The sequence below is a fragment of the Meriones unguiculatus genome, chromosome 18 (assembly GCF_030254825.1).
Source record: "Meriones unguiculatus strain TT.TT164.6M chromosome 18, Bangor_MerUng_6.1, whole genome shotgun sequence".
Taxonomy (NCBI): domain Eukaryota; kingdom Metazoa; phylum Chordata; class Mammalia; order Rodentia; family Muridae; genus Meriones; species Meriones unguiculatus.
Window position 1 is genome coordinate 7,152,868 of NC_083365.1, and position 24,595 is coordinate 7,177,462.

Here is a 24,595-nt window from a genome sequence, read left to right on the forward strand (position 1 = left end):
GAGGCATGTTGGGAGTTTCCTTAAGGTAACAAAAGGAGGGGATCACTCCATGATGAGGCGTTTGAGTAGAGACCTATGAATAAAATTCATAGAAGAGAAAGATAGAAATGTGACTGAGATGAGGTCTAAAACAATGGGGATGGCTTCTGGAACAAGAGGGAAGACAGGCATGTCTATTGATGTTTCTGCTTGTGGCTTTGATTTGAAGCTCCTGAACCTCCAAGTCACCAGGAGAACACACCTGTCTCCCTGCTGCTCATCTGGCATACATCATTATTTCCTTTGGTCAAACAATTTTTAGAAAGTTTGTTGCAATTCCCGGTGATTTTATAATCTTATTTCCTTCCCTTCTCCTGTTATTTTCCTTCTGCTTGCCCCTCTAGTCTCTCTTTTCTTTGTTGTAGTAGTCTCTAAGGTCTGGAATTCCATCATCAACCCATGGAATGAAGGAGGGAGGCAGGTCTTGTACCCAGCGGAGGATGCTCTGGAAAGAGGGACTCTGTTCTGAGCACAGCTCCTCTTCTTGTGTATCAAAAGCCCTCATGTGCAGGCCACCTCAAGCTGATATGCTCTTGGGGAACAGAACCCTCTGTCTTGGAAGTCTTCCAAGCCTGCACAGTAGACAAATCTGTCTTTCTACCTATCCCAAAGGGAAATGTATGTTTATGAATGTGAGAAGCCAAAGCAGCATAAACAAAAGACTCACAAAGGGGAAAGGAAACTGACTCACAAGAAGCCACGCCCTTAACAAGAAGCCACACCCTTAACAGTACAACCAGAGTGACTTACGCTTTCTCCAGAAATGCATCCCGGGACATGTTCTGAGCCAGAAGGTTTGTTGCCAAGCTGAAAACCTCATTTGTCCATTCCTGAAAAATATAAATCATACTTTCAATAGTTTAAATACTGCTCAGATATAAAACATGCTTTTAACTTGCCTGCCAGGAAGACAGACAAATTAATCCAAGTTGGATGTAGACAACTTCCTACCTAACCCCCTCTTTATTTTGATAAAAATGTTATAATTACATTCAAATCTTAGTGGTTCCTCTTTTAATAAGGGACTGTATACATAGAGATACATTTTTCTGTCTTCTAAGGTCCCCGTTGATAAAACTGCTGTGCTTCAACAACTGTACAATTTTACTATTTTCTTTTGTTGAATTGTTGAATTATAAACAAATGCAGAATAACAGAAAGTTTAGAATGTGGTAAATCTCCTTTCAACGGAATTGAAACAAGTTCTTCTCCCGTCACGTACTCGAGGTTTATCAGTGTTAACTAGCTCCCAGTCAGAGGCAGTCTCAGTCTCAGTCAGCCTGTTCATGTGCTGTTCATCCTGCCCTCCGCTCCGTACCTCACACCCCCCACCAGTGCCCTCACGGGCTGCGAAGAGGCACATTCACAAAAAGAAGGCCACATCTCCATTCGTAGTAATAGCGATCAATTGCTTTGCTAAGTGACTTTGTTAGGACAGCGTCATCTGGCATCTTAGTAATGGCTTTTGGTCCCTCTGTCATGAACTGTCTCTATGTCCTGCAGTTCTCACATTACAGTTTATCTTTCCTTTTAAGTCCACTGACTTCATCTTTACATATTTGGATGCTTACATGTGTGGGGCACATGTACCAAAGATGGTCATACCCCCTTGATAAACTGATTCTTCGTCATAATATACGACATTGTCCTAATTTTTTTTTTATTTCATGTCTATTTAGTAGTCATTTCTGGTTGACATTATTCTGAAGTATTTTTCTCTCATCTCTTAAATAAACTCTCACTTTGTGTGTATACTGAAGACTAAAGTGAATCTTTTAAAGCAGTGCATTTTTGGATCTTGATCTTTTTTTTTTTAATTCTAGCTAGTCACTCTGTATCTTTTAACTAGAAAATTTACCCTAGTTACATTTAATTAGTGGGGGGTGAGAAGTTACTGCTGGCATTTTGTCAGCTTTGTACAGTCTATAGTCAATTCCATTCTTGTGATTTTCTCTTTACAATGAATTAATTTAAACATTTTCACAGATTTACACAACACATTGTGGTCACTCTCCCCTAACACTTCTTTCCCTCCCATCCTGACACTCCTCTTCTTCCCTACAACTATCCTCTCTATGTTCATGCCTTTTTTGTTTTGGTTTGTGTCCCACAAAATTTAAGTAGGCTGTCCATGTGACCATGGCTTGGGCACTATTAAGAGCCTAGCAAGCTCAGCAGTATAAACTAGACGTTTCGCCTCTCTCTCTCCCCGAATCTGGTCACCAAGAGCTTATCAGTAAACAGTGGGATCCTGTGATCTCGTTCCAGAGCTGACTATGATGATCCCAGAGGTGTGGTCCAGTGCTGGCAGGCACAGATGCATGTTTAGGATGGCCACGTCCTGCCCATGTTTGAAAGATGGCCTTTTGCAGCCCTTCTCCCTCCCTTCTGGCTCTTACATCCTTTGTTCAATGATACAGTCGATGTTCTGTAAACTTTAAAGAAGTGGCATAACTATCTTTTCTAGGGCTGAACCCTCAGCCATCCTTTCTTTTGTCTCAGCATTTTGTGTAACCATGGCTCTCTGCATTTACACCTGTTCAATGCAAAGACAGGCTTTTCTGATTGAGGGTGAGAGTAGCCTTGTCTGTGTGAGTACCGAGATATTTAGAAGGCGGTTCGATGTGATGTCAGTAAACAGCGGCAGTAGGTGTCTTCTCAGGCCTGAGACATCCTCCTCATGCTGTTCTGACCAGGGTTATAGTACCAGGCATGGACTCCTGCTTGTGGTGTGGACCTCATGTCCAGCTGGCAGGCACATGGTCGCCCCTAAACAAGTTGTGCCACTGTTTCCCCAGCAGCGTATCTTGCAGGTTTAGTGTTGTAGTTCATAGATATGACATCTGGGAAAGATCAATGGTGCTTTACCACCCACTGCCCCACCTCCTGCCGAACACTGTCTGGTCCTGTGCAAGATAGGGAAGGAGCACAAGTCGTTCTCAAATAGTGAGCAATCGAGGATCTTGTGATATTTGTGTTTATTGTAAAATAATGTATTTAGTTCAGCATTTTTACAACTTAGTTTTGCTGTTGCTACTGATTTTAATAACTTTATATAGTATCTTTAAAAGTTGTGATTGTTTGTTTCCTGGATTAGAACCCCAATAGTGTGCTATCACATAATAACAGGATACTTTGTACAGGACTGGAATAACAATGGGCCAAGAGTGATTGAAAGGGAAGACAGACTGCTTAAGACAGAAAACTAACCGGAAGCAAAGAAAGCACACGTCAGGAGTTACAAGAAGAATTAACTCTAGTAGGAATGAAGAGAGCTAGAGCTAGAGATAGATAGAGAGCGAGGGAGAGAGAGAGAGAGAAGGGGGAGAATTGCAACTAAAAAGTAGTTATAGACCAGGGTAAAAGAACATTTAATGTGTGTTCAGATGCCCAAAGATAGTAAACAAATTATATGATCAAAAGGGACCTGCCCTATTGGTGGACTTGGGGAGGGGTATGAGAGGAGATGAGGGAGGGAGGGTGGGATTGGGAGGGAGTGAGGGAGGGGGCTACAGCTGGGATATAAAGTGAATAAACTGTACTTAATATAAAAAAATTAAAAAATTTAAAAAAGCCCTTTTCCAGAATGGGCATGAGAAGAGCCAGGACAAGGCTGAGCACTAGGGGGTTCCCTGACAAGGCAGGACGAGCCTGGGGCTGAGTGGCGATGATGGAGAACTCAGTCAGGAGGCTGTAGCAGTGTGGGTGAGGAAAACTGGAGCTTTGTCTTCTACAGATCAGAGGATTTACAAAGAACAGCACAGGGGAGTGGGAAAAGGAAGATAAAACCTCCTACTACCAAATGTGAGCTGAACTGTTTTTAACAGCGTGGAAAGTAATTTTAATAAAATCAGATAATTTGAAGATTAAAAATAAATATTGTCACTGGTTTTAAAGATTTGTTTCTCTTTTTAATACTTCCTGGAATAAAGTCAAACTTCAGATTTTCCTAGCTCCACAGCAACTTTATGTAGCACAGGAAGTCTTTATAACTGAGGTCATTGTGTAGTCTGATGGGTTTGTTTAGAGCAGCAGTTCTCAGCCTGTGGGTTGTGACCCCTTTGGACATCACATATCAGCTATTTTGCATATCAGATATTTACATTACGATTCACAGCAACAAGATTACAGTGATGAAGTAGCAACAAAGTAATTTTATGTTTGGGGGTCACCACAACAGGAAGAGGTGTATTAAAGGGTCGCAGCATTAGGACGATTGAGAACTACTAGTTTAGAGGAAATTTAACATCAAACAAAAAAGGAATTAAAATTCTTTCTGGAGATTTAATTTTTGTCTGACATTATAGACTTAAAATCTAAGTCTCCCACTATGTCCAGTCCAATAAAAACATAATATGAGCCAAGTGAAACTGAATTTTATAGTAGCCAAATTTAGCAAAAAAAGTGCATCACAATATTTCTACTAAGATATTTACTTTAGTTTAGTATTTTACCTGTTTGAACACCTCTGTGGCATAACAATGAGATAATTCATCCAACCTCCTATGATGGGTTAGTATAAACTGAGATTTAAGAATAAAAATACCATACAAAAATTACGTTTATGCTAAATATAAAGGTAATTATAAAACATAAATTAATTTCATGTTTAGACTTGAATTTTAGCCTCAAGGTTTTTCATTAGAATTTGAAAGAATATATAAAAAAAAATCCCAGAATCAGAGAGAACATGGTCAGAGCCTGTTAGAGTCTTTCCCAGGATAGTAACTAGTGTTTTGGATTCTTGAGTGATGTAAGCAGCCATTAAGTAGAAGGAAGGGATATGCACCCACGCTCTGGAAAAACAAGGCCACATACGGAACAATATTTCTCAGGTTTTCAAGTGCATCTGTATCGGTCTTGCTGAAGAGCACTTGCTCCTTCCGTAGGGCTGAGGAGGGGGCAGAGATTCTGTATTTCTCAGGAGCTTCTGGACACGGTCTTTGCTGCCCCAGGACCTGAGTGGCTGTGTTCGAGAATGGACACGTAGCACTGCCTGAGAACGTGTTCCAAATGTTGGCTTCCCGCTCCACACTGCTCCATACCTAGCTAGTGTGGACACCCTCCATACTTAGCTAGTGAGCCTTATGTGTTTTATATGTGTCAACACTTAAACACACGGCCAGGCCAAAAGCAGCCCTTTGGAAAACAGGGCACTCCAGGATCCGGCTGGGGAAGCTTCCGCCCGGTGGTTGCTTATTTCCTTCTCAATCACTTAAATAAATGATTCTGGGCTGTTGTGTAGCAGCCCCCAAAGACATTGCAGCTGTGGTAGGAGCAACATGACTAAACCGAGGGGCGAGAGTGTAATGAGGTATAAGAAAACAAGAGTCACTGCTTGGGAATCCGATTACTGGTTTCTTTGACTTTAAACCTGAACTCATTATGAGGCTATGGAATCTTACCGGGATCTTGTTTTTGTACATCCAGTCCGAGCTTTGGGTACTATGGCCTGAAAAGGGCAGCTTCTTTGGTGTAGAGGAACTGCTCTTTTCCTTTCAGAAACCAAGTATTCACAGTCATTCCACCTGGCTTGGATCCAGCTATTTAAATCCTGAAATTTCTTAAAGGACATTTCCTGTCTTGAGTTTAATCTCACTCTTGGGACAAAGACCTTAACTTGAGAAGTTGACTCTAAAGCAGGGGAATTTGCTGGAGTTTCAGTGTTCTGTTTCTGTTCCTTCTCCATCTCCTCTCCTCTCAGATGCCAGTTTAGACAGGTCCAAAGATACTTTTCCTACCATGTCACGAAGGTAGTGCCCTTTTATTTTTAAAGCTATTTACATTCTAAAATGCGTGGCATGTGATTTCATGTGTTTGCTTAATAGTATGAACACTTACTAGTCACAATTATCAATTACACTGACAATGACTGCTTGAATGTTTACTGTACTCTGAAGGGAGATCTTTGCATTCAGTAACTGGTCCTCATGATATTTTACTAGGAGATGGATAGTTATTCATTTTGCAGAAAGGATTTATGGATTCAAAGAAGTTATAATTTATCCTTGGGTGAATACAGTCACTGCTTAGAATCAGGCCACTGTGCGCACTGTTGTGTTGTTTTGGAACATTCAAGCTAATCAACACAATTAACAGATAAATAAAGCATGTGAACTACATCTTAGAGCCAATGCAAATCGACAACTTCCTATGGGTGGGCTATGCTGTAAATATTTTGTAAAAAAAATAACTCTTAATCCTCACAATGCCCTCTGAAGATAGTTTATTATCAACAGCCCATTTTCCAGATGAGAAAACTCATTCGGAGAGAGATGTTCAATAAATAGCGTAAGGTGAACACAGACAGCTAGGGCCATTTAGAATTTGCACCTGGGTTTGCCTCTGGAGTCAAGCATTTTACTGCTACCTAACAAGAATGGAATGAATTAAGTAGCAGAGAAACAAGAAATAATTTAATGGCGAGAATATGAGGACAGCCACAAAGTGCAGAGCTGAAGTCTCGCAGCCCTGATAAAGATGGGCACCAGCTCAACCCGATTTTCCTTTAGTTCCAAACAGAGAAGAAAGGGAAAGAATCAGCCCTAACATGATTCATCACTGTCCTTCATCCAAATACCAGCCATGCAGTCCTTCAATTCAATGCTCCCAGTTCTGAGAACAGAAAGGAATTCTCCAGGGCTAATTCAGCCTCTGGCTAAGAGGAATAAACACAAAAAGACAGTGTCTGTGGAAAGAAATGTCATTCTTGCCAATGTTTCTGTTTTCTGCTCTTCTGATTCACGTTATTTTAAATGTTCTAATTTTCTTATTACCCTTCATTTTTCAGTATTTTACTTTTCGATATACATATGAAAAACACAGGATGATGTAACTAATATATCTAGCCATCAATTCAAATTTGACAAACAATAACATTTTGTCACAGTTCCTTAATTAACTTTTTAAATGTAAAAAATATTGCAAACTGCTGCAATATTGTTTAAATGGACTCTTTCTTGTGCTCTCCCTTCTTTCCTTTCTCAGGAGTAAGCTCTAGTTTGAGAAGTAAACATAAACACTACATCTACTTTATGTGGTATTCTAAAGTGAATGAGATAGTTCAGGGTCAGATTAAAGCCTGAGGGGTCATCCAGCCTGCTGTCTGATTTATAAATAAAGGTTTATTGGAACATCGACTCTTCTCACTTCTGAATTGTCTGTGGCTGTAAATGTTGTTCTTATTTCCTCAAATGAAGGGATGAGAGGAGGACCACACTCGAGCTTTAAGGAGACATTGCTGGGGCTGAGCCCAGAAGATTTATTTCCTAGTTCTAGCTCTTCCTAAGACTAGGCCTGGAAGCTTCCAGCCTCCCTAAGACCTGATCTCTGTAATCTGGATCTTGCTGGCTTCAGCTTTCTAGCCTCCATCTGCTAATTTAGGCCTAGAATGTTTCAGTCTCTGAGACTTACTGCTGAATAAACTCCTTCTTTCTAGCTCTTTCTGGACTCTTGCTGGCTGGTTCAATTCAGCTGTTCTGGCCCAAATTTCTCTTCAAGCTGACTGATTCAATCTGGCTTCTCTTGGCTCATGGCTGATTTGCTCTGCTTGCCCTCAAACTCTGTCAATATGTTGTAATCTTTTGGCTCCTTCTCATTCTCTGGCCTTTTCTCTGCAACGTGTCTCTGCAAAGCTGTCCTGGTAAAAGTGCTTCACACACTGCTACCCCACTTCTGCTCCTACCTCTTCTCTCTCTCTGCGCTGGCCGCTGGTAAGTAGCGTCTCTTTCCTGTGTGTTCTCCTGAGAGCTGGGAGTACCGTTTCTGTGACTCATTCTGTCAAGTCTTTCTCTGATTGTTACTTTGCCCCTCAATTAGAAGTCACTTTCAAACTAACCTTACTTTTATTGTTTGGAATTAAAGGTGTGTACTAAGGGCATATGTGCATTCCTTCTGGATCACATAGATCTAGAAGATCTTTAGATGTGATTTCTTGCCAGAGCAGCCATGTTGCTGGATTAAAATTCTTCTGTATGTATGTGGCTGTTTTCATGCTGTAATGGCAGCGGTGACTATTTGTAATGGAACTGTCCTCTAAAAGACAAATGCTATGGGAACCTTCCTAAACAATGTTAGCTACCCCTTCCTATGGCCCCCTCTATGTATGAAATTCAGCACATCAATTCCTCAGCTAGAGGCTGTTTGTAATCAGTATTATTTGTTTAAAACAAGGCTGTTGCAATAGGTCCAGTTTATTTTAACTCCCATATTCTTCCACTGCAGAAATGTATAATTCAGGAATGGCCACTTTTATTGAATATTTATTTTTATTTTTTAAAAAATGTTTGTTTCATACTTCATTTTTTCTTAGAACATAGCCAAATGATTCTCCACGGTGTAGAGCCAAAAGCATTCTAGGATTCTAGCATTTTCATTAGTAATATTTGCTCACTGAAGTGGTATTTCTCACAGAGCGTAAGAACTTGTGTTTCTCACACTAAAATAAATCCATTTGCTTACTATTAGACAGTCAGAAAATTTGCTCAAATCTAATTGAAACAATGAAATCCTGCTGTAGTTTTAATTGAATCTCGACTTACCAATGTAGTTGAGCATTGCTTTATGTATTTGGGAGCTATTCTGTGTTGTTTATTTGTTTGTTTTTCTTTTCAAATTTTATGCTGATATTCTTATTTATTTGTTTGGTCCTCTGGAAAAACAACAACAAACAAACAAAAAACAAACAAGTGCTCCTAACTCTTGCCAGCCTTCTACTCATGTTCACAACCCACTTTTCTCATGATTCTTCTCATTGTCTTTTAAAAAGGTGTGGAGTTTTGCTTGTTTCAGAACTGAGGTCAAACACATACACCAGTTTCAGCGTCACTGAGGTTTGCAGAAGGAAGAAGTACCCATGGACAGGTAGCAATTGGACCCCACAGCACCAGGGTATGTCAGTTTCTCAGGGAATGGCTTCAACTTAAAACTAACCTGTTGGAATTACATGAAAAGGCTAAGTGCACCCTCTTTCACACACACACATTCAAAATGTACTTTTAGGAGGTTACAAATTCTAGAATGTATCTGAGTGTCTCTCTGTTTATACACATATCCATTATGTGAGTATATACATATTGAATTATAGGCCAGTGCATACAGGACTAGCAAAGAGCATGCTCTCACAGCTCTATTTATTGTAATTATGTATTGAACATTCTTTCGTGTGTGTACACATGTCTGCATAAGAAGGGTAGAAGGCTAGAGAGTGGCTCTGAGTATCCGCTATTGCTCACCTTATGATCTGAGCCAGTGTCTCTCACTGATCCTGGAGGCTGCTGTAAGCCCCAGGGAACTGTCTGTCTCTGTTCCCTTCTCCGGAACTGGAGCCCAGATGAGCGCTCTAATAACTGGCTTCATGTGTGTGCCATAGATCCAAGGATCCGACACTTCACTCACAGAGCCATCTTCTCAGCCCTTGTAATTACATTAGAAAAGCATTTTAATACCATTTTAAGTTCAGTGCAGAACTGAGTGGCAGGTAATTCATGTATTCCCCGCATTCTTACATGAATAGCTTGTTCCATTATTAAATATACTCCACCAGAATGTTAGATTTATTACAATCAGTGAACCTACATTAACTCATTATTATCCTCCAGACTCCATGTTCTATATTAGAGTTTGTTTCTTGGTGTTACATGTTCTATGAGCTCGGGAAAACCTACAATGGTGCCATCAGCACTTACTATCAGAGCAGCCCTCCTACCCTAAGTGTTTCCTAGCTATACCTTATCTGTTTATCTTTCTTTTTACATCATGAGTTTCAAAGGGGTCTTGGGATTTGCATAATTTCAACTGAGGTATTTTAATGCTTGTCACATATTTTAAGTATTTCATATCTGACTTACTGATAGTTTCTAACTGCTGTCATTAATAACAGTGACCTCTAACTACATGTCATATGTGGCAGCAGTCTGGGATATGAGAGAGGAGGAACATTTGATGATTCATTCAGAATGGGCCTCGCCTGCCTGAGCATGAGGCAGAGTTCACGATGCTGTGAAGAATCTTTTCACAAGGAGAGGAGTTCTTTGTGCTTCACAGCCTGCATTCAAATCAGAAAAGACTCCAAGAGAATTTGCTGCATCTGTGCTCCAAGACAGAACACTCCGAATGTTAAACCATTTTTAGGGCTGTTGTCTGCCATTTGGTAACAGGACAGGTCTCATTTCCTGTTATCAGCATGTTCCTGTTTTCATCTCATACTCAACAAGAAATGATTGTTAATCATAAAATGGTAAGACTACCATCGCCACTATATCAGCCACAACAAACCCCTAAGAAGAAGTGTGTTAGTCCAGTAATATCAGCATTGAGAAGCACACTTATCGCTCAGCTGATGGAATATCCAGGGAAGATGCATCATTATTTTCTAATGCCTTTAGCCTGCCGTTGACTAATGCACAACTCAAGCTAACTTAGGAAATAGAAGAATTGATCAAAAACATTGAGCCATTTATTGTAATTGAAGAAAAACTAGACAAATTGTCAAAGAAGAAATGCGTGAAGAATCTGGATCATCAAGAATCTGGAGTGTGAATGTCAAGAGACTTTTGTTACTGATTTTGCAATGAATCTACAATCAGTTTTCCAGAGGACATGATTTCTCTTTCTACTGGTGAGCTCTTTCCCATGGCCCCAACAGCCCCAAGTTGTCATAGAGGATGGTTTCTGTCACAACATAGGATCTGGCTGATTTCCTTACCTGTCATAGAACAATCCTGGGACTTCAAGGTTGGATATACCTTTGGGACAATCTGTTCAGGTCAGAACCTTGTATTGCTCAAGAGGCCAAATCCTGAGCTAGGTGAAACAGTAGGCAGAAGGAGGGGTGTGAAAAACACTGTGAGCCTTGTTCAAGAGCATGAGGACAAGGATGCATGTCATCCCTCATCTTACACAGACTATCATCACTCATGGCTGATTATGTCTGTAAACTGGGTGATAAATTCATAGTCATTGAGTTAGGCTGACTACACAAATGTACATCTAGGTGAAAAACACTCCTATGCTTTAGAGTTTCTGTCTTTGGGAAGCACCTATGTACCATGGCTGAGGGGATTCTCTAGTAAAGAAAGCATGGGAACTCTCCTGTTTCCCGGCAGCATCCACCTGCTCCATGAATGGCTTTATGCTTTGGGCTTCATTGTAGAGAACTGATGGCTGGCCACCTTTCTGTAGTCAAGTGAAGCAGCACTGTGTTGAATGGTCCTCTGAAGCTCCAGAGACGCATTCACACGCCTGGAAGTGCATTGTGCATTCAAAGGTCCACACTTTTGTCTGTTTTTGACTGGTGCTAGATCTACTACAGTTATTTTCTTGTGTGGAACATAGGAAAAGTTTAATTCAGTGAAGTCAGACTCAGATTATCTTGAAGAGAATAGTATGATAAAAATAACTCCCTTTTCTGTGGTTTGAATATGGTTTGTCTCCTCTGACACTCATGCTGAATTTTAATTGTCACTACAGTTTTGGCTGACAGGGCCGTCAAGGTGTCATTCAGTCATTAGGAAGGTTCATGGTGAGGTGTTGAAGATTATTGGTGTTCTGAGGATTATGTGAAATCCTGGAGTGAGGGAGTCCTCACGCTCATGGAACTGAATTAGTGATACAGAGTGAGGTGTGCTGCCTCTCATGTCTTTTCTACAGGAATCTGCTTGTGTTTTGTGTCACAGCTCAGGGGCCTGGGCAGATGTGACTCCTCAGTGTTGAGCTTCTGACTTTATTTGAATAAATAAACGGTCTTTTACAATAAGCAACTTTCAGTTACCTAGTTATAGAGCCAAAAGTGGACAGCCCCCCAAAGAAGAGAGAGAAGAAAAAGACAAGCACGCATGTCCGCTCAAGTTAGAGGAGGGCAGGTCTATACTGTCATAGTGAGCTTTGAGGGTAATTTTCGTAATTATCTCTCCAGCCAGTTTCCTGACATGTCCCTTGTGTATAAATCCCTAATGATTCATACTTGTAGCTCCATGTCAGCCAGTCATCCTCTGGGGACAGTGGCCCCATAATCTACTACACTTGGATGAAAATGTTTGCTATTACTCTAATTCTAACAGTCTTGACCTCAATTACTTTGTCTGTGGCTGACTTATTACTGAGCACTATAGACGATAAATGTGCATAAGCAGGCTCTGCTGTGATATTAATTATCTAACACTGCTTAGTTTAAAAGAAATTCTTAGTTTACTTAAAAGAATACTTAGTTTAAAAGTATGAAGATATAAACGCAGAAAGATAAAAATAAAATAAAACAAAACAAAAACACCCACCATGTCTAATTCCACTGCGGGAGAAACTCCCGGAAGGAAACAGGAAGCGATCACCGTTTCTTGGGAGGTAAGAGGCACTGCTTATTTGCTAAACTGATGCATCTGACAAAATTAAAGCTACGTTCCTGAGAACTGGGTTGTGAGTGCGCACAGGTAGTTCCTCATTAACGTATAATGACGGAATTCTGCCAAAATGTAATTTTCTCATTTGGAAATCAATTTGTTTAAAATACCTTAATTATACCTCCAAACTTTCTTTTAAACCTGCTAGTAAACTGGATTCTTTTCCTTGACGTGAGGAGGGCTTGGCTCTCAGCAGTGTTTTCCACCCTCTTAGCTCCTCCTCTGCCACAAGAGCTGTCCTCTGCCTTTAGCTTTGGGCATTTTGTTTATTTTCATATTGTTGTACTCTCTTCTAGACGACTTTAAAGTTTTCTGCTCTAAACTCTGGAGCTGTGATCTGTCACGTGAGCTGTGGGGTCCGCTGCTAAGCGCTGCCCTTCCACGCTCTGGCCTAACTGAAACCCACTGTCACCCGACCCAGTGCTACAGCCAACACAAAATTAGTTCTACAACTTGCTCAGCTCCAACGTGTGCACATGCACAGCCACAGGGAAGCAGAAGTTGTTGGGGGCTTCCGGGGGAAACGTGAATTCCTGCTTTAGGTGCTCGGAACAACGCAGAGATGGCGAGGGACAGGCAAATGCTTGGTCTGAGGAGATAGTCAGTGACAGCAGTCTTGTTAGCCTGGCTGTATCAATGGCTGAGACCATTATCTTCAGTGTCCAAATATACAGAAGAAAACACACGAACAAATAACATACAGACAGAAATTGCTACATTTCCATGCCACTGTTTGCTCTAGTATACCTTGGCTCCCTGACTCCTATGCTCTACACCATAGTTCTTACTAAAGGGTTTGCCTGATATCTTAAAAGGTAAGGTCTGTGATCTGTGTCATTCCAAGTAGCTGGTCATAAATTATTCTGCACAAGCAGGAAGAAGGAACGAGCACTTTTTCTGTTTTCCTTCAGTTAGACATCTCATTGTGCTCTCCCTCTCTCTCTGTTTCTCTCTTTGCAGTATGGCACCCACACTCACACGCATGCTCCTCATTGAGCCAAGGCCCTCAGGGATGCTCAGGCATCTGCTCTGAAGCATACCTCCATCCCCCTGTGCCCTTGTTCTCACCCCACTTCCCACTCTCGCTCCATGCTGTGAAGACCACTAATACCCAAGCTCAAACAGCCCGAGCTTTTTTTTTTCTGAAGCAGATCTGAGCATCTCCTAACGACCCATATCATTCTCTTAGTAACTGGCATTCGCATTCCTTCATTATCTCTTCCATAATGTCTTAAGCAGGATGAGAGGTCTCAGTGCTCATAATTCATTGTTCTGATTTCCCCTCCCTAATTAGCTCTGTAGCTCAATAAAGCTAATTAAAAAAAATATATATATATCCTGTAATCATCTTTGGCATTTTTGTTTGTCTCATATTATACAGTGAAAATATCAGCAAATCTTTGACCTTGGAAAACAGATCCAGAATATATTTAGGCTTCAGGTCAAGTACTCAGTTATCCTTCTGCCTTTGTATGCCTGCAGCCAGAGCACTTCAGCTAAAGTATGGCCCACCAAATCCATCCCTTGGTCACTACAATCAAGGTGATTCTTACAATGCCCACTTGTTGCTGAACTAGGCTCAGCATGCTCTACACTGTCATTCTCTGCTCCCACACAGTGTGTGCTTTCATCAGACCTGGCCTCCCGAGTTCTGCCACCATTCCGGGCATTCTCAGGAGCGTTTCTCCCTTATCTTTTCAGGCTTTCATCTATAGGCATCCTCTCATCATGGCCTCGTCTAAACCATGTGTTTAGACGCGAAATGCTCTCTGACTGTCATCACTCCCTACTCCTCTCCACATTTCAGGTGTCCTGATGTGTTTTGCTGTCAGTCTGCTTCAAATTCCTATGTTTGGTTATTTTCCTAACCTTAGGTCTCAACGCAGCGCATGACACTGTTGTTCTCCTTGTGGAGCTCCTGTCCCCTCCAGGTATTTCCATCTCCCTCTTCTTCCATAAGGTTTCCTGCACTCTGCCCAAAGTTTGGCTATGAGTCTCAGGATATCCTTCGATACCCTAGTGGGTAGAGTCTTTCAGAGAGCCAAAAAACCTGGGCTCAGGGGGTGCTGCAGACAACACTCCAACCAAAGACCATGTGTGGAGATAACCAAAATCCTTGCTCAGATGTAGCCCATGGCAGCTCAGTGTCCAGTGGTAAGGGGACAATGCTCCATGGTAAGGGGAGCATGGGCTGTCTCTGACATGAATTCAGTGAGTGGCTCTTTGATCATCTCCTCCTGGGGGTTTCAGCCTTGCCAGGCCACAGAAGAAGATGATGCAGCCAGTCCTGATGCAACCTGATAGGCCAGTGTCAGATAGAAGGGGAGGAGGACCTCCCTATAGGGGACTAGTGAAAGGGCATAGTGGGAGAGAAGGGAGGGAGGTTGGGATTGGGAGGAGACGAGGGAGGAGGCTACAGCCCAGATACAAAATAAATAAATTGTAACAAACAAACAAACAAATAAATAAAATATAATAAAAAGCAGTGCATGGCAAACATTGGGTAATTAAATCTTTGTTGAATCAGTGGATAGTATTATATAGCCATTAAAAATTACTGGTAAGTTATTTTCAAAAACTTTTAAAAATATTTAGTGGTGTATTGATTACTCATTGGGCACACTTAGCTAGCCTACGCAGGACTGATGGTACAGTCCTTCTCAAAGGGCGCCAAGTAAGTGTTTTCCCCTAGGTTTCACAGATGGAGGAGAACATAAGACACAGTCAGATTAGATTGTCTCTTTGAACTCTTCTTCCAAATATCAACTGTGACTTATTTTTCTTTTCTTTCTTCACTCCTGTTCCATTTCCTTCTTTCCCTGTTGCCTCCCTCCCTTCCTTTCTATAATAATAACAATAATAAATATTAATATTAATTATTATTATTGTTTTTATTATTATTTATCTTCTCTTTCCCTATTATTTTCATTTTCCTTTTTGCATCAGCCTGTCTACTTCAAGCCCTGGTTCCAAGATAACATATTCAAGTCATACTCCGATGCCAGGGATCAGAAGGCAGGGATGCAAAGGAGCAAGGAGGAAGCAGCTTCTTTCACACCCTGAGATGGATGGATGGGAGAGAAGATGCCACTGCTGAGCTGGCTTTCTGTCCTGCATTTCTGGGGCTATCAGGACTTGTACACACGGCAGCTAACAGTCAGACTGCACAATCATTTCTGTTACCAGGTTCATACTTTCCCTTCACTTTTGCTCAGGTGCCTCTATGTGGAATCCTGTGTGGCTCTGTGCAGCTCATGTTTACCACATGCAGAAAGGTGACTTGAAAGACAGAAGACAAGAGGTGTTTTTAGTCCCAGAACGACAGTTGCTGTGGCCTATCCGTGGGGTACGGAGGAGATGGGGTCCAAGTTGCCCTTTCTTCCCTTTTTATTAGGAATCTCTCCTTGACTTCTGAACTTTTAAACTTTTATAAGAGATTCCAGGTGAGTAACATTTCTGCAGTGTAAAATTTAGAGTTTATCTGACTAATACTCTTGCAAAACTCAGGCACAGAACATGTGGGAACATGTATTTTCCAGTGAGAGACACCCATAGCTATCAGACCAAGGGTGCAGTGGACTGAGCTGAGCCTGTGTTATGATTGGTGGTGGGAGAGGACCAACAATGACATAGGCATTCATTGTTCAAGTGAGACAATTGAAAGGAACAGAAAATGAAGAGCTCTTAAAATACAGTAAATATAGTGTCTATATGTCATGTTTCTCAGCAATCACTTTGGCCTATGCACAACCTATCACAAGGTTAAACACCGTATCTCTAAACACACTGTGGAATATAATTCATGGTACTCTTTCTTTTTCACTTATTATTTTTCATTTAAAAATTCAAAGTTTTAGCTATTGACTGTTATTGCAAATTGGTCCTGAAATGAAAATAAACTATGTACTTTGAAGAAAATATATATCAGTGTTTGTAAAGCCTTACCTCAATGTATAAATGTTCCCATTATAAAAATAAATATGACTTTTATCTTTAGGAGTTCTTTAAAACATGAAAGCATTACTATTGATTTTGAAGATTGTCAAAGAGAACTTGCAAAACTTTTTACGTATTAAGTTCTAAAAATAAGAATGGCCTCGAACTGGTTTGGTAGGTCTTTTCAACTATTTCTCTTTAATTTCCAACGTCACATGTAGATATCCAGTTAGACCAGCACCATTTGTTGAAGATGCTATCTTTTTTCCATTGTATGGTTTTGGCATCTTTGTCAAAATCAGGTGTCCATAAGTGTGTGAGTTTATTTCTGGGTCTTCTCTTCAGTTCCATTGATCCACCAGCTGGTTTCTATGCTAGTACCATGCAGTTTTTAGTATTGTTGCTCATTATAGCTGTATTATAGTACAGCTTAAGATCAGGGATGGAGATACCTCCTGAAGATCTTTTATTGTAGAGGATTATTTTAGTGATTCTGGATTGATTGTTATTCTATATGAAGTTGAGAATTTTTCTTTCAAGGTCTGTAAAGAATTGTGTTGGTAATTTGATGGGGATTGCATTGAATCTGTAGATTGCTTTTGGTAAGATGTCCATTTTTACTATGTTAATCCTGCCAAGCCATGAGCATGGGAGGTCTTTCCAGCTTCTGATATCTTCTTCTATTTCTTTCTTCAGAGACTTGAAGTTTGTGTTTTTTTGTTTGTTTATTTGTTTTGTTTTGTTTTGTTTTTTGTTTTTTGTTTTTTGTTTTTTCATACAAGTCTTTGACTTGCTTGGTTAGGTTTACATGGTTTACACCAAGGTACTTTATGTCCTTTGTAGCTACTGTGGAGGTTGTTGTTTCTCTAATTTCTTTCTCAGCCCATTTGTCTTTGGTATACAGGAGGGCTACTGATTTTTTTTAAATTTAATTTTGTACCCAGCCACTTTACTGAAGGTGTTTATCAGCTATAGGAGTTCCCTGGTAGAATTTTTGTGGTCACTCATGTATACTATCATATAATCTGCAAATAGTGATACTTTGACTTCTTCCTCTCTGAACTGAATCCCCTTGAGTTTAATTGTCTTATTACTCTAGGAAGGACTTCAAGAACTATGTTGAAGAGATATGGAGAGAGTGGGCATATTTGCCTTGTCCCTGATTTCAGTGGGATTGATTTATATTTTTCTCCATTTAGTTTGATGTTGGCTATAGGCTTGCTGTATATTGCCTGTACTATGTTTAGGTAAGTGCCTTGTATCCCTGATCTCTCCAGGATTTTAAACATAAATGAATGTTGTCTTTTGTCAAATGCTTTTTCAGCATCTAAGGAGATGATCATACAGCTTTTTTTTTCAGTGTGTTTCTATGTTATACTACATTGATGGATTTCCGTACATTGAACCACCCTGTATACCTGGGATGAAGCCTACTTGGTCATGGTGGATGACATCTCAGGGGCTGACTCTTTGATCACCCCACTCTGGGGAAGGAACAGGTTTACCAGGCCACAGAGGAAGATAATGCAGCCAGTCCTGATGAGACCTGATAGACTAGGGTCAGATGGAAGGGGAGGAGGACCTCCCCTATCAGTGGACTGGGGGAGGGGCATAGGAGAAGAGGGAGAGAGGGTGGAAATGGGAGGGCATGAGGGAGGGGGCTACAGCTGGGATGTAAAGTGAATAAACTGTAATTAATAAAAAAATAAATAAATTATAAAAAATTCCAACTTCAGTTCATCAGTTTTAATTTTTCTTGTATTCCTCCCTTTTCTTGTACTTATTTGTTTGCTGTTGTAACTTGTGCCTTAAATCCTACTATCCTAGCTTCCCAAGTGCTGGGATTTGAACCTGGATATATTTTTTTCTTCAAACAAAGTCCCTTCAGTGTATCAACTTCTCTCATTTCTTTAGCTCAAAGGTGTCTAATGTCAGGAAGCAGACACTGACTTTCATATTTTAAAAAGCACACAATCCCTGATGACAATACAGGCAGCACAAATGGGTTCTCACTATGAGCAGCTTGAGTCTAGGATCAAGGAGAAGAATGGAAGTTGTTGCAATTGATACTTTTGGCAAATTATGAACAGAGAACCATGAGAACATTCCATGGGAGAGAGATTGAAAGAGCCACCCAATAGAGCAACCTCAGTTTCTTCTACTCTAAAAGGTGAGAAGGTTAGAGTACCTGATGCTCAAGCCTCTAGGGCTTTGACATTTTCTGTGGTCTATCAGTTGTTCTCTATAGTTCAAACGCCTCCTTCCCTTCATCCCTCCCTCCCTCTCTCTAGCTCTTTTTTTCTTTCTTTCAACCTTTTTCTTACCCCTAAAGACATTTCTGGCCACCTATCTGTCACATGCCAATACTGAACTAGATCCCTGTATCCCAAGAGTGAGTGAGCTGTGCTGTTTTGCTCTCATCAGCTCACATATCTAGGGCACTGTATTAAACACAACAGCAGGCAGTTCCAGAGTAATAAATGCAGAAAGCATGACGGTGCTTTTGGCACAATGGAGGGAACAGTGAAAGATTCCTGAAGATCTTTGGCTGGAAAAGGAGAGGGTGAATCTCAAGTGAGGCCTAGACCTTATGCAGAAAGGCAGAGAGAGTCAGAAAGTAAAGAGAAGTTTTTAGAAAAACAGGCAGATGACTATCAGTAAGACCCATCATGAGCTTGAATAAAAGAGCCCAGAGGAAGAAGGTGAGGGAAGAGATGTGGGAACTCACTAGAAGGGAGAGCTTCGATGCTCTCTTACCTGGAGAGCAAGAAAACAACTGGTGTGGATAAACTTGAGGAAGTTTGTGGGAAATCTCACATTGCAACCCTCGAATAGGTAAACTAAATTCTCCAAGCCAGAGTGGGAGAGGGTCTGCTTTAGAAAGGGCTTTAGACAGATGGCCACTGCACACAGTGCGTTCAGTGAGGTTTGGAGAGCACATTCTCTCTGCCTCTCCCTGTCTCTTTCTGTCTCTGTGTGAATGTAATAACATTTTTAAATGGAGCTGGAAATTGGCTGTACCTATTAAGGCAGAAGAGAAAAATCTATGACCAGCAATTACACTTTGCAGTGTGTGCTGCCAGGAAAAGCAGCTGTGTGGCTTCACTAGTGTAATAGCCCTAAATTAGGAACTGTCAGGATGTCTGTCGGCTATAGAATAGAGAATACTATATAACAAAGAGAATTAATGAGTTCTATGCATAAAACAGGAAACACTAAACTCATAAATCTGGAATGATAGAAGGCAGGTGAAAATGGCTACATTATATGAAACCATTTACAGATATTTTGAAAACAGGTAGAAAAAGATCAATGTTAGAAGCCCAAACAAAAGCTGCCAAAAAGAGTAGATGCCTGGGATCCTGATGATTCTGGATTTTATGCGTTGGCTCTAAATATGGGTGCTAGTAATATGGGTGTGCTTCCTTTTCAAAAGTTCACCAAGTCTAGTTAGCATATGAGCACTTTTCTTGTTCAGTGACCATTAGTATGGCTACATGAAAATAAATTTCTTTTGTTTTACTTATCTGTAAATGCTTAAAAGAATTTAGTACTAAAGAAAGAGGAAAACAGCGGCATCTGCCAATGCCTGCGCAGTTAAGCATCATACAATTTCCCCTCATGGCAATTAGTGGATGTCTCAGTCTCAACTCACTGGCCTGAAAGCAGTTGAGTTCAGTGCTTCCCAACAGAACAGAGCAACATTATGGCTGAAGTCTGACAAAATAGGTGTTAATTAACAATGTACACACATGGGGTCCTTCCAGTGTGCTCAGTAATTTACTATTTCATGTCAGAGCCTGGATCTCAAGTTCTGCCTCTCAGGTGACAGATGCCCTCACTAATTTCATGGAACAGGAAGCAGACGGAGGGCAAGGAGACGAGTCTCCTATCCCGTTACCAGTCAGGCATCACATAGAAGACTCATTTCACCTTAGAACGCCAGCACCGGGCTTCCTCCAACACTGACTCTACAGCTTTCACCATGAAGGACTAGAGCAGGAACTCGCTGGAACCAAAGGTAAATACCAGAGGCGGTGTCTTTGCTTCCTTTACTTCTTGGCTTTCCTTGGGCTAAATTCTAGGACAGATTTCACTATTACTTTAGCTTCTGGGAAAATGAGCCTCTTCTTAGCAGCTGTAATCCGGGTCCCTGAGACCTGAAAGTGTACGCCAGCATCTGGCAGTTCTAGGATGGGCTGCCTCTGACTCACAGCACTTCACAGTTTGCAGCCTACAGGACACCACTCACATTGCATGTGATTAGGGTGTAGCAGACACACCTCAAAGTCAGTCTGTCTGCCAAACCCCAAGAGAGAAACAGGATATAGCACAAAGAATGGAAGCTGGCAGGCAGGAGAAAACTATTTTCTCTTTAGACACACCAATCAATCAAAAATGTGATCTGATGAGTCAGTCAGCTTACTCGAAATGACACAAATTTTTGGGTGGATGTGATGACCTGCCTTTTGCAGTCCGAGGTAGCCTCACCAGCTAGCTCTTTAAAGTAATTCACTAACTAGTGAAGAAAAGTGCTTGAGAAATCAAATACTCATTGTTCTCACTGAGTGACTGCTTTCAGCTTCAGTGATAAGAAAATTGAAGTAATCAGAAAGAATTTCTTCTGCACTGTTGTGTTGCCAGGAGCATCACTGTACTTCACTGTCCTCATCTGAGCAAAGCGCCAGTTTACTGCTCCCACCTAAGCCCAGGTGCTCTGTGCATTAGAATAGAAGCTGTGCATGTGTGTGTATGTGTGTGGTGTATGTTTATATGTGCCTGTGTGTGTGTAAACTATTTTATGGCTTATATCATAGCAACTCACCTTTGTCATGCATAAGCATCCCTAAAGAGTATGGAAGCAAGTGGGAGTTGTTGTGTTCCAATAAAATCTCACTTATAAAACTGTTTACTCAGTTTGGCCCCAGGCTTAACTTTCTCAAATCCTATACTAAACCTTATTTCTCTTGTCTAGTCGATGATACATCCCAATAGTCCTATTCCTCTACATGCACACTTGGGTTTCTTGTACAAGACCAGTCTTAGCAGTACAGAAGAATTATTATTATTTTTTTTACCTTTTCCTCACTTTCCTTCCCAGGAGCTTTCCCATATCTCTGCTGCTCATTATATCATGACTTCTCAGAAAGGAATTGATTTTGATTTCTTGTCTCCTCCTGAATCCCCAGTGTCTCTCTGATCAAGGATTTGACTGAGACTGCACTGAGGTATCCTAAGAAGGCTGCAGAGACCATTGTGTCATTAGGGCCAGTTGTCAAGTTTTGGTCTTTGTCCCACTTGGAACTGTTAGCAACACTGGCTCAGTGGATGTCACTCATCCTTGAAATAGTTTTATTACCTAGCTTCCAAAGACACATTTATGGTTGTTGCCTTGCTGGCTGCTCCTTCAGCTTCCTTTATTTCTGACTCTTTTGTAATGTTGGGATGTTCATGACTCTGAGGTTGGCTATCTTCTCTGTTGAGAGTCCCTTCCCATATGATCTTTCATTCAGCTTCATGAAATTCCATGATAACTTTTAATGCCATTATTATTTAATTCCTTTGAGAAGATTTTATGTCACATTTGTTGCTCAACTTCAGGCTCACACAATGAACTTCCCACTTATCATCTCCACCTGGATGTTTCATAATCTCTAACTGGACATGGCCAAAGCTTAACCTCTAGCATAAACCTCCAGCTCAAAATTTACACCTTAGATTAATATTTTCTACATCAGTGAGGGATACTTCTATCTTTCCTGCCATTCAAGATAAAATTCTAACAACATCTTTCATTTCTTTCTCTTTTATATAACAATTCATAAGTATCTGCTGTTGACTCTTTTTTTAAATTATGGAGATTTAGACTCCTTTTCATTTCCTTGGAAATTTCTTCTTTACCAAAATAACTAGTAGTTCACTTAGAATAGTCCAGCGTTTGCTGAGTGCTCTGCTTTTTCCAGTGTTGTCTTCTCCCTGCCCCCAGTCCATCACTGATCAAACAGTAAGTCAGACTGCACCCGTCCTTGCTCACAATAAAAGCCAGACTATCCCTTGCTATTTCCCCTCAGCCCTACTGTCCCTGCTCCTGCCACACAGACCCCCTGCTGTCTCAAGACATCCCCAACACTCTCTTACTGGAGGACTTTTATACCTTACATCTGTCTCTCTGGAATATTCTGTCTCCAGTTATATTCCTGGTGCATCCTTTAGATGCTCCAAATCCTTGCAGAGGCATTGCCTACTCACAGATATTACAGGGATTAACAGCCTAGGGGGCCATTCCTTCAGGTTGGCTTTCGACCCCAACCCACATTTCCCTGGTGACACTAGAAAGGAAAGCCTTTCCTTAGGATTTAAATTGCTCTATGAAAAGCTGGAGGTGTCTGGACTTCTTTGAGGCTCATTAAGACAAAACAGCTTCTTTCGATTTAAAAAAAGAAAATTGAATCCAATTTCTATCTCTCAGATCAAGAGGAGCTCTGATGTTCTAAGCTACCCAAACCATTACACACTATCCTCTCCCCATTCTCAGGATTAACCCATCTGGGTCTGCCAATGACCTGGCCAGGAGGGCACAGCCCACAGAAGAAGGATCACCACCCTAAGGAGCTAAGGAACTCATTTCCTGCAAGCCTTCTGCTGACACAGACTTGCCGTGCTTCCACCACAGTCTTTCTGCCTTTTTGAGTCCTAACCCAGGTAACACATAACCCTTTCTTTTCCTGCTCTCTTAAAAAAAAATCTTGTTTTATATATATGAGTATTTGTAAGTATGTCTGTGTATTCCTTATGTGCCTGACAAGTCCAGAAGAGGGTAGTGGATACCCTGGAGCAGGAGTTACAGGAGGTTGTGAACCACTCTGTGGGTGCTGGGAATTGAACCCAGGTCCTCTGCAGGAGCAGACAGTGCTCTTATCCACTGAGCCATCTCTCCAGCCCCATCTTTTTCCTTCTGTCTATCTTCTTTTCTTTTGGATACTGGCCAAAAAAATTGGCATGCTTTCTCTGGCCCTCTGGGCCCTCTCACTCTTTCTCTGAAGCCACAATCCTACCAAGCCCTCCACGGAGAGGTTTTCTGACTCCATTGTTAATGGTATGGTTATCTTCTTGTCCTCTCTTCGACCTTTAGGATTTACAGCTTGTCTATAGTGTTAGGTTTCTCTCCTCCAGCCTCCTTTCCAGTCTGTTTTTAAAATTACCTTTTATTAAGAAGCTTGAGAACCTTTTAAGGAAACCCTTATTTCCTAGGTAATAGAGGTGTCTAGTGTGACAAATCTACATATTGTCTACTTCCCAGCACTCCCAACCCCAGCTTCATTTGTGTTGACCTCACTTTTCACTTCCTCACTGGTTTATTTTGTTGATCGTATATCCCTCACTACAACTGTTCCACATGGCAAAATGCCTTTGTTTTGTTGTTTACTGTTTTATACTAAGCAACACGAAAAGAGCTTGGGACACTGTGCAGAGCTTAATTGTTGAATTTGTTTGAATTGTTGAATAATCCCAACATCTTCACTTCATGCATGAAAAACTTACACAAATTGTCAAGGGCCTTCCATGCTCATATCCATTTTTCATGAGAGCGTGTCTGAGATTTTAGATCTGTAGACTCCTTAAGTGTTTTCTTCCCTTTTCTTTGTTACTTCCTGTATCCCTAATTTCAGAACTTATTAATATGGATTCTGTTCCCACACTTATTTCTTTTCTACAGTAAGCAAAAATGGTCTCAGCTGGAGAAATATTTCATTTACAAGGGTCTTGTCTTCTCCAGCAACACAACAGCCCACGTTTGCCTCCTCAGCAAGTTTCAATTGCTTGTTTTGCATTTGTTTAATTAATGGGTTGAATTTTGAAAGGTGACCTTGCAGAACCCTGGGCAGTGTTTAGCTTTGCCCTGCTCACATCACATTCTGCTCCCCAGTATTTAATTTTCCACACATACTCAGGAATGAAGAATAGGGGCATCCAAGAGATTATCCTTCAGGTTATTCTTTCTGTCTCCCTAAACCCCCACACCTTCTCAGCTCATGGAAATGCCTGATTAAGAATATAATCTGACTGGAAGTGCAAAAAAGTCATTGTTATGAAAAGTGTCATGCAAAGAGGCCATATTTCTTAGGTATCACAAATTCTCTGGGAAATGTTTGCAAGTTAGAGAAAGCACACATGTGCGTAAGACTACAGCTCCGGCTCTGCAAAGTAAGCTGATAAGCTCTCCT

General features: G+C 41.0%; 1 protein-coding gene across 2 annotated transcripts in view; it reads right to left on the reverse strand.

The window, feature by feature from the left end:
- The window catches only part of Plcb1 (phospholipase C beta 1), a 701,628-nt gene that overhangs the window by 228,324 nt on the left and 448,709 nt on the right, over positions 1 to 24,595 (reverse strand). For both annotated transcript variants that reach the window (XM_060371729.1, XM_060371731.1), the window contains exon 5: positions 790 to 869. In XM_060371729.1, coding sequence (XP_060227712.1) covers positions 790 to 869 — 80 coding nt within the window. The remainder of the gene's footprint in view (positions 1 to 789; positions 870 to 24,595) is intronic.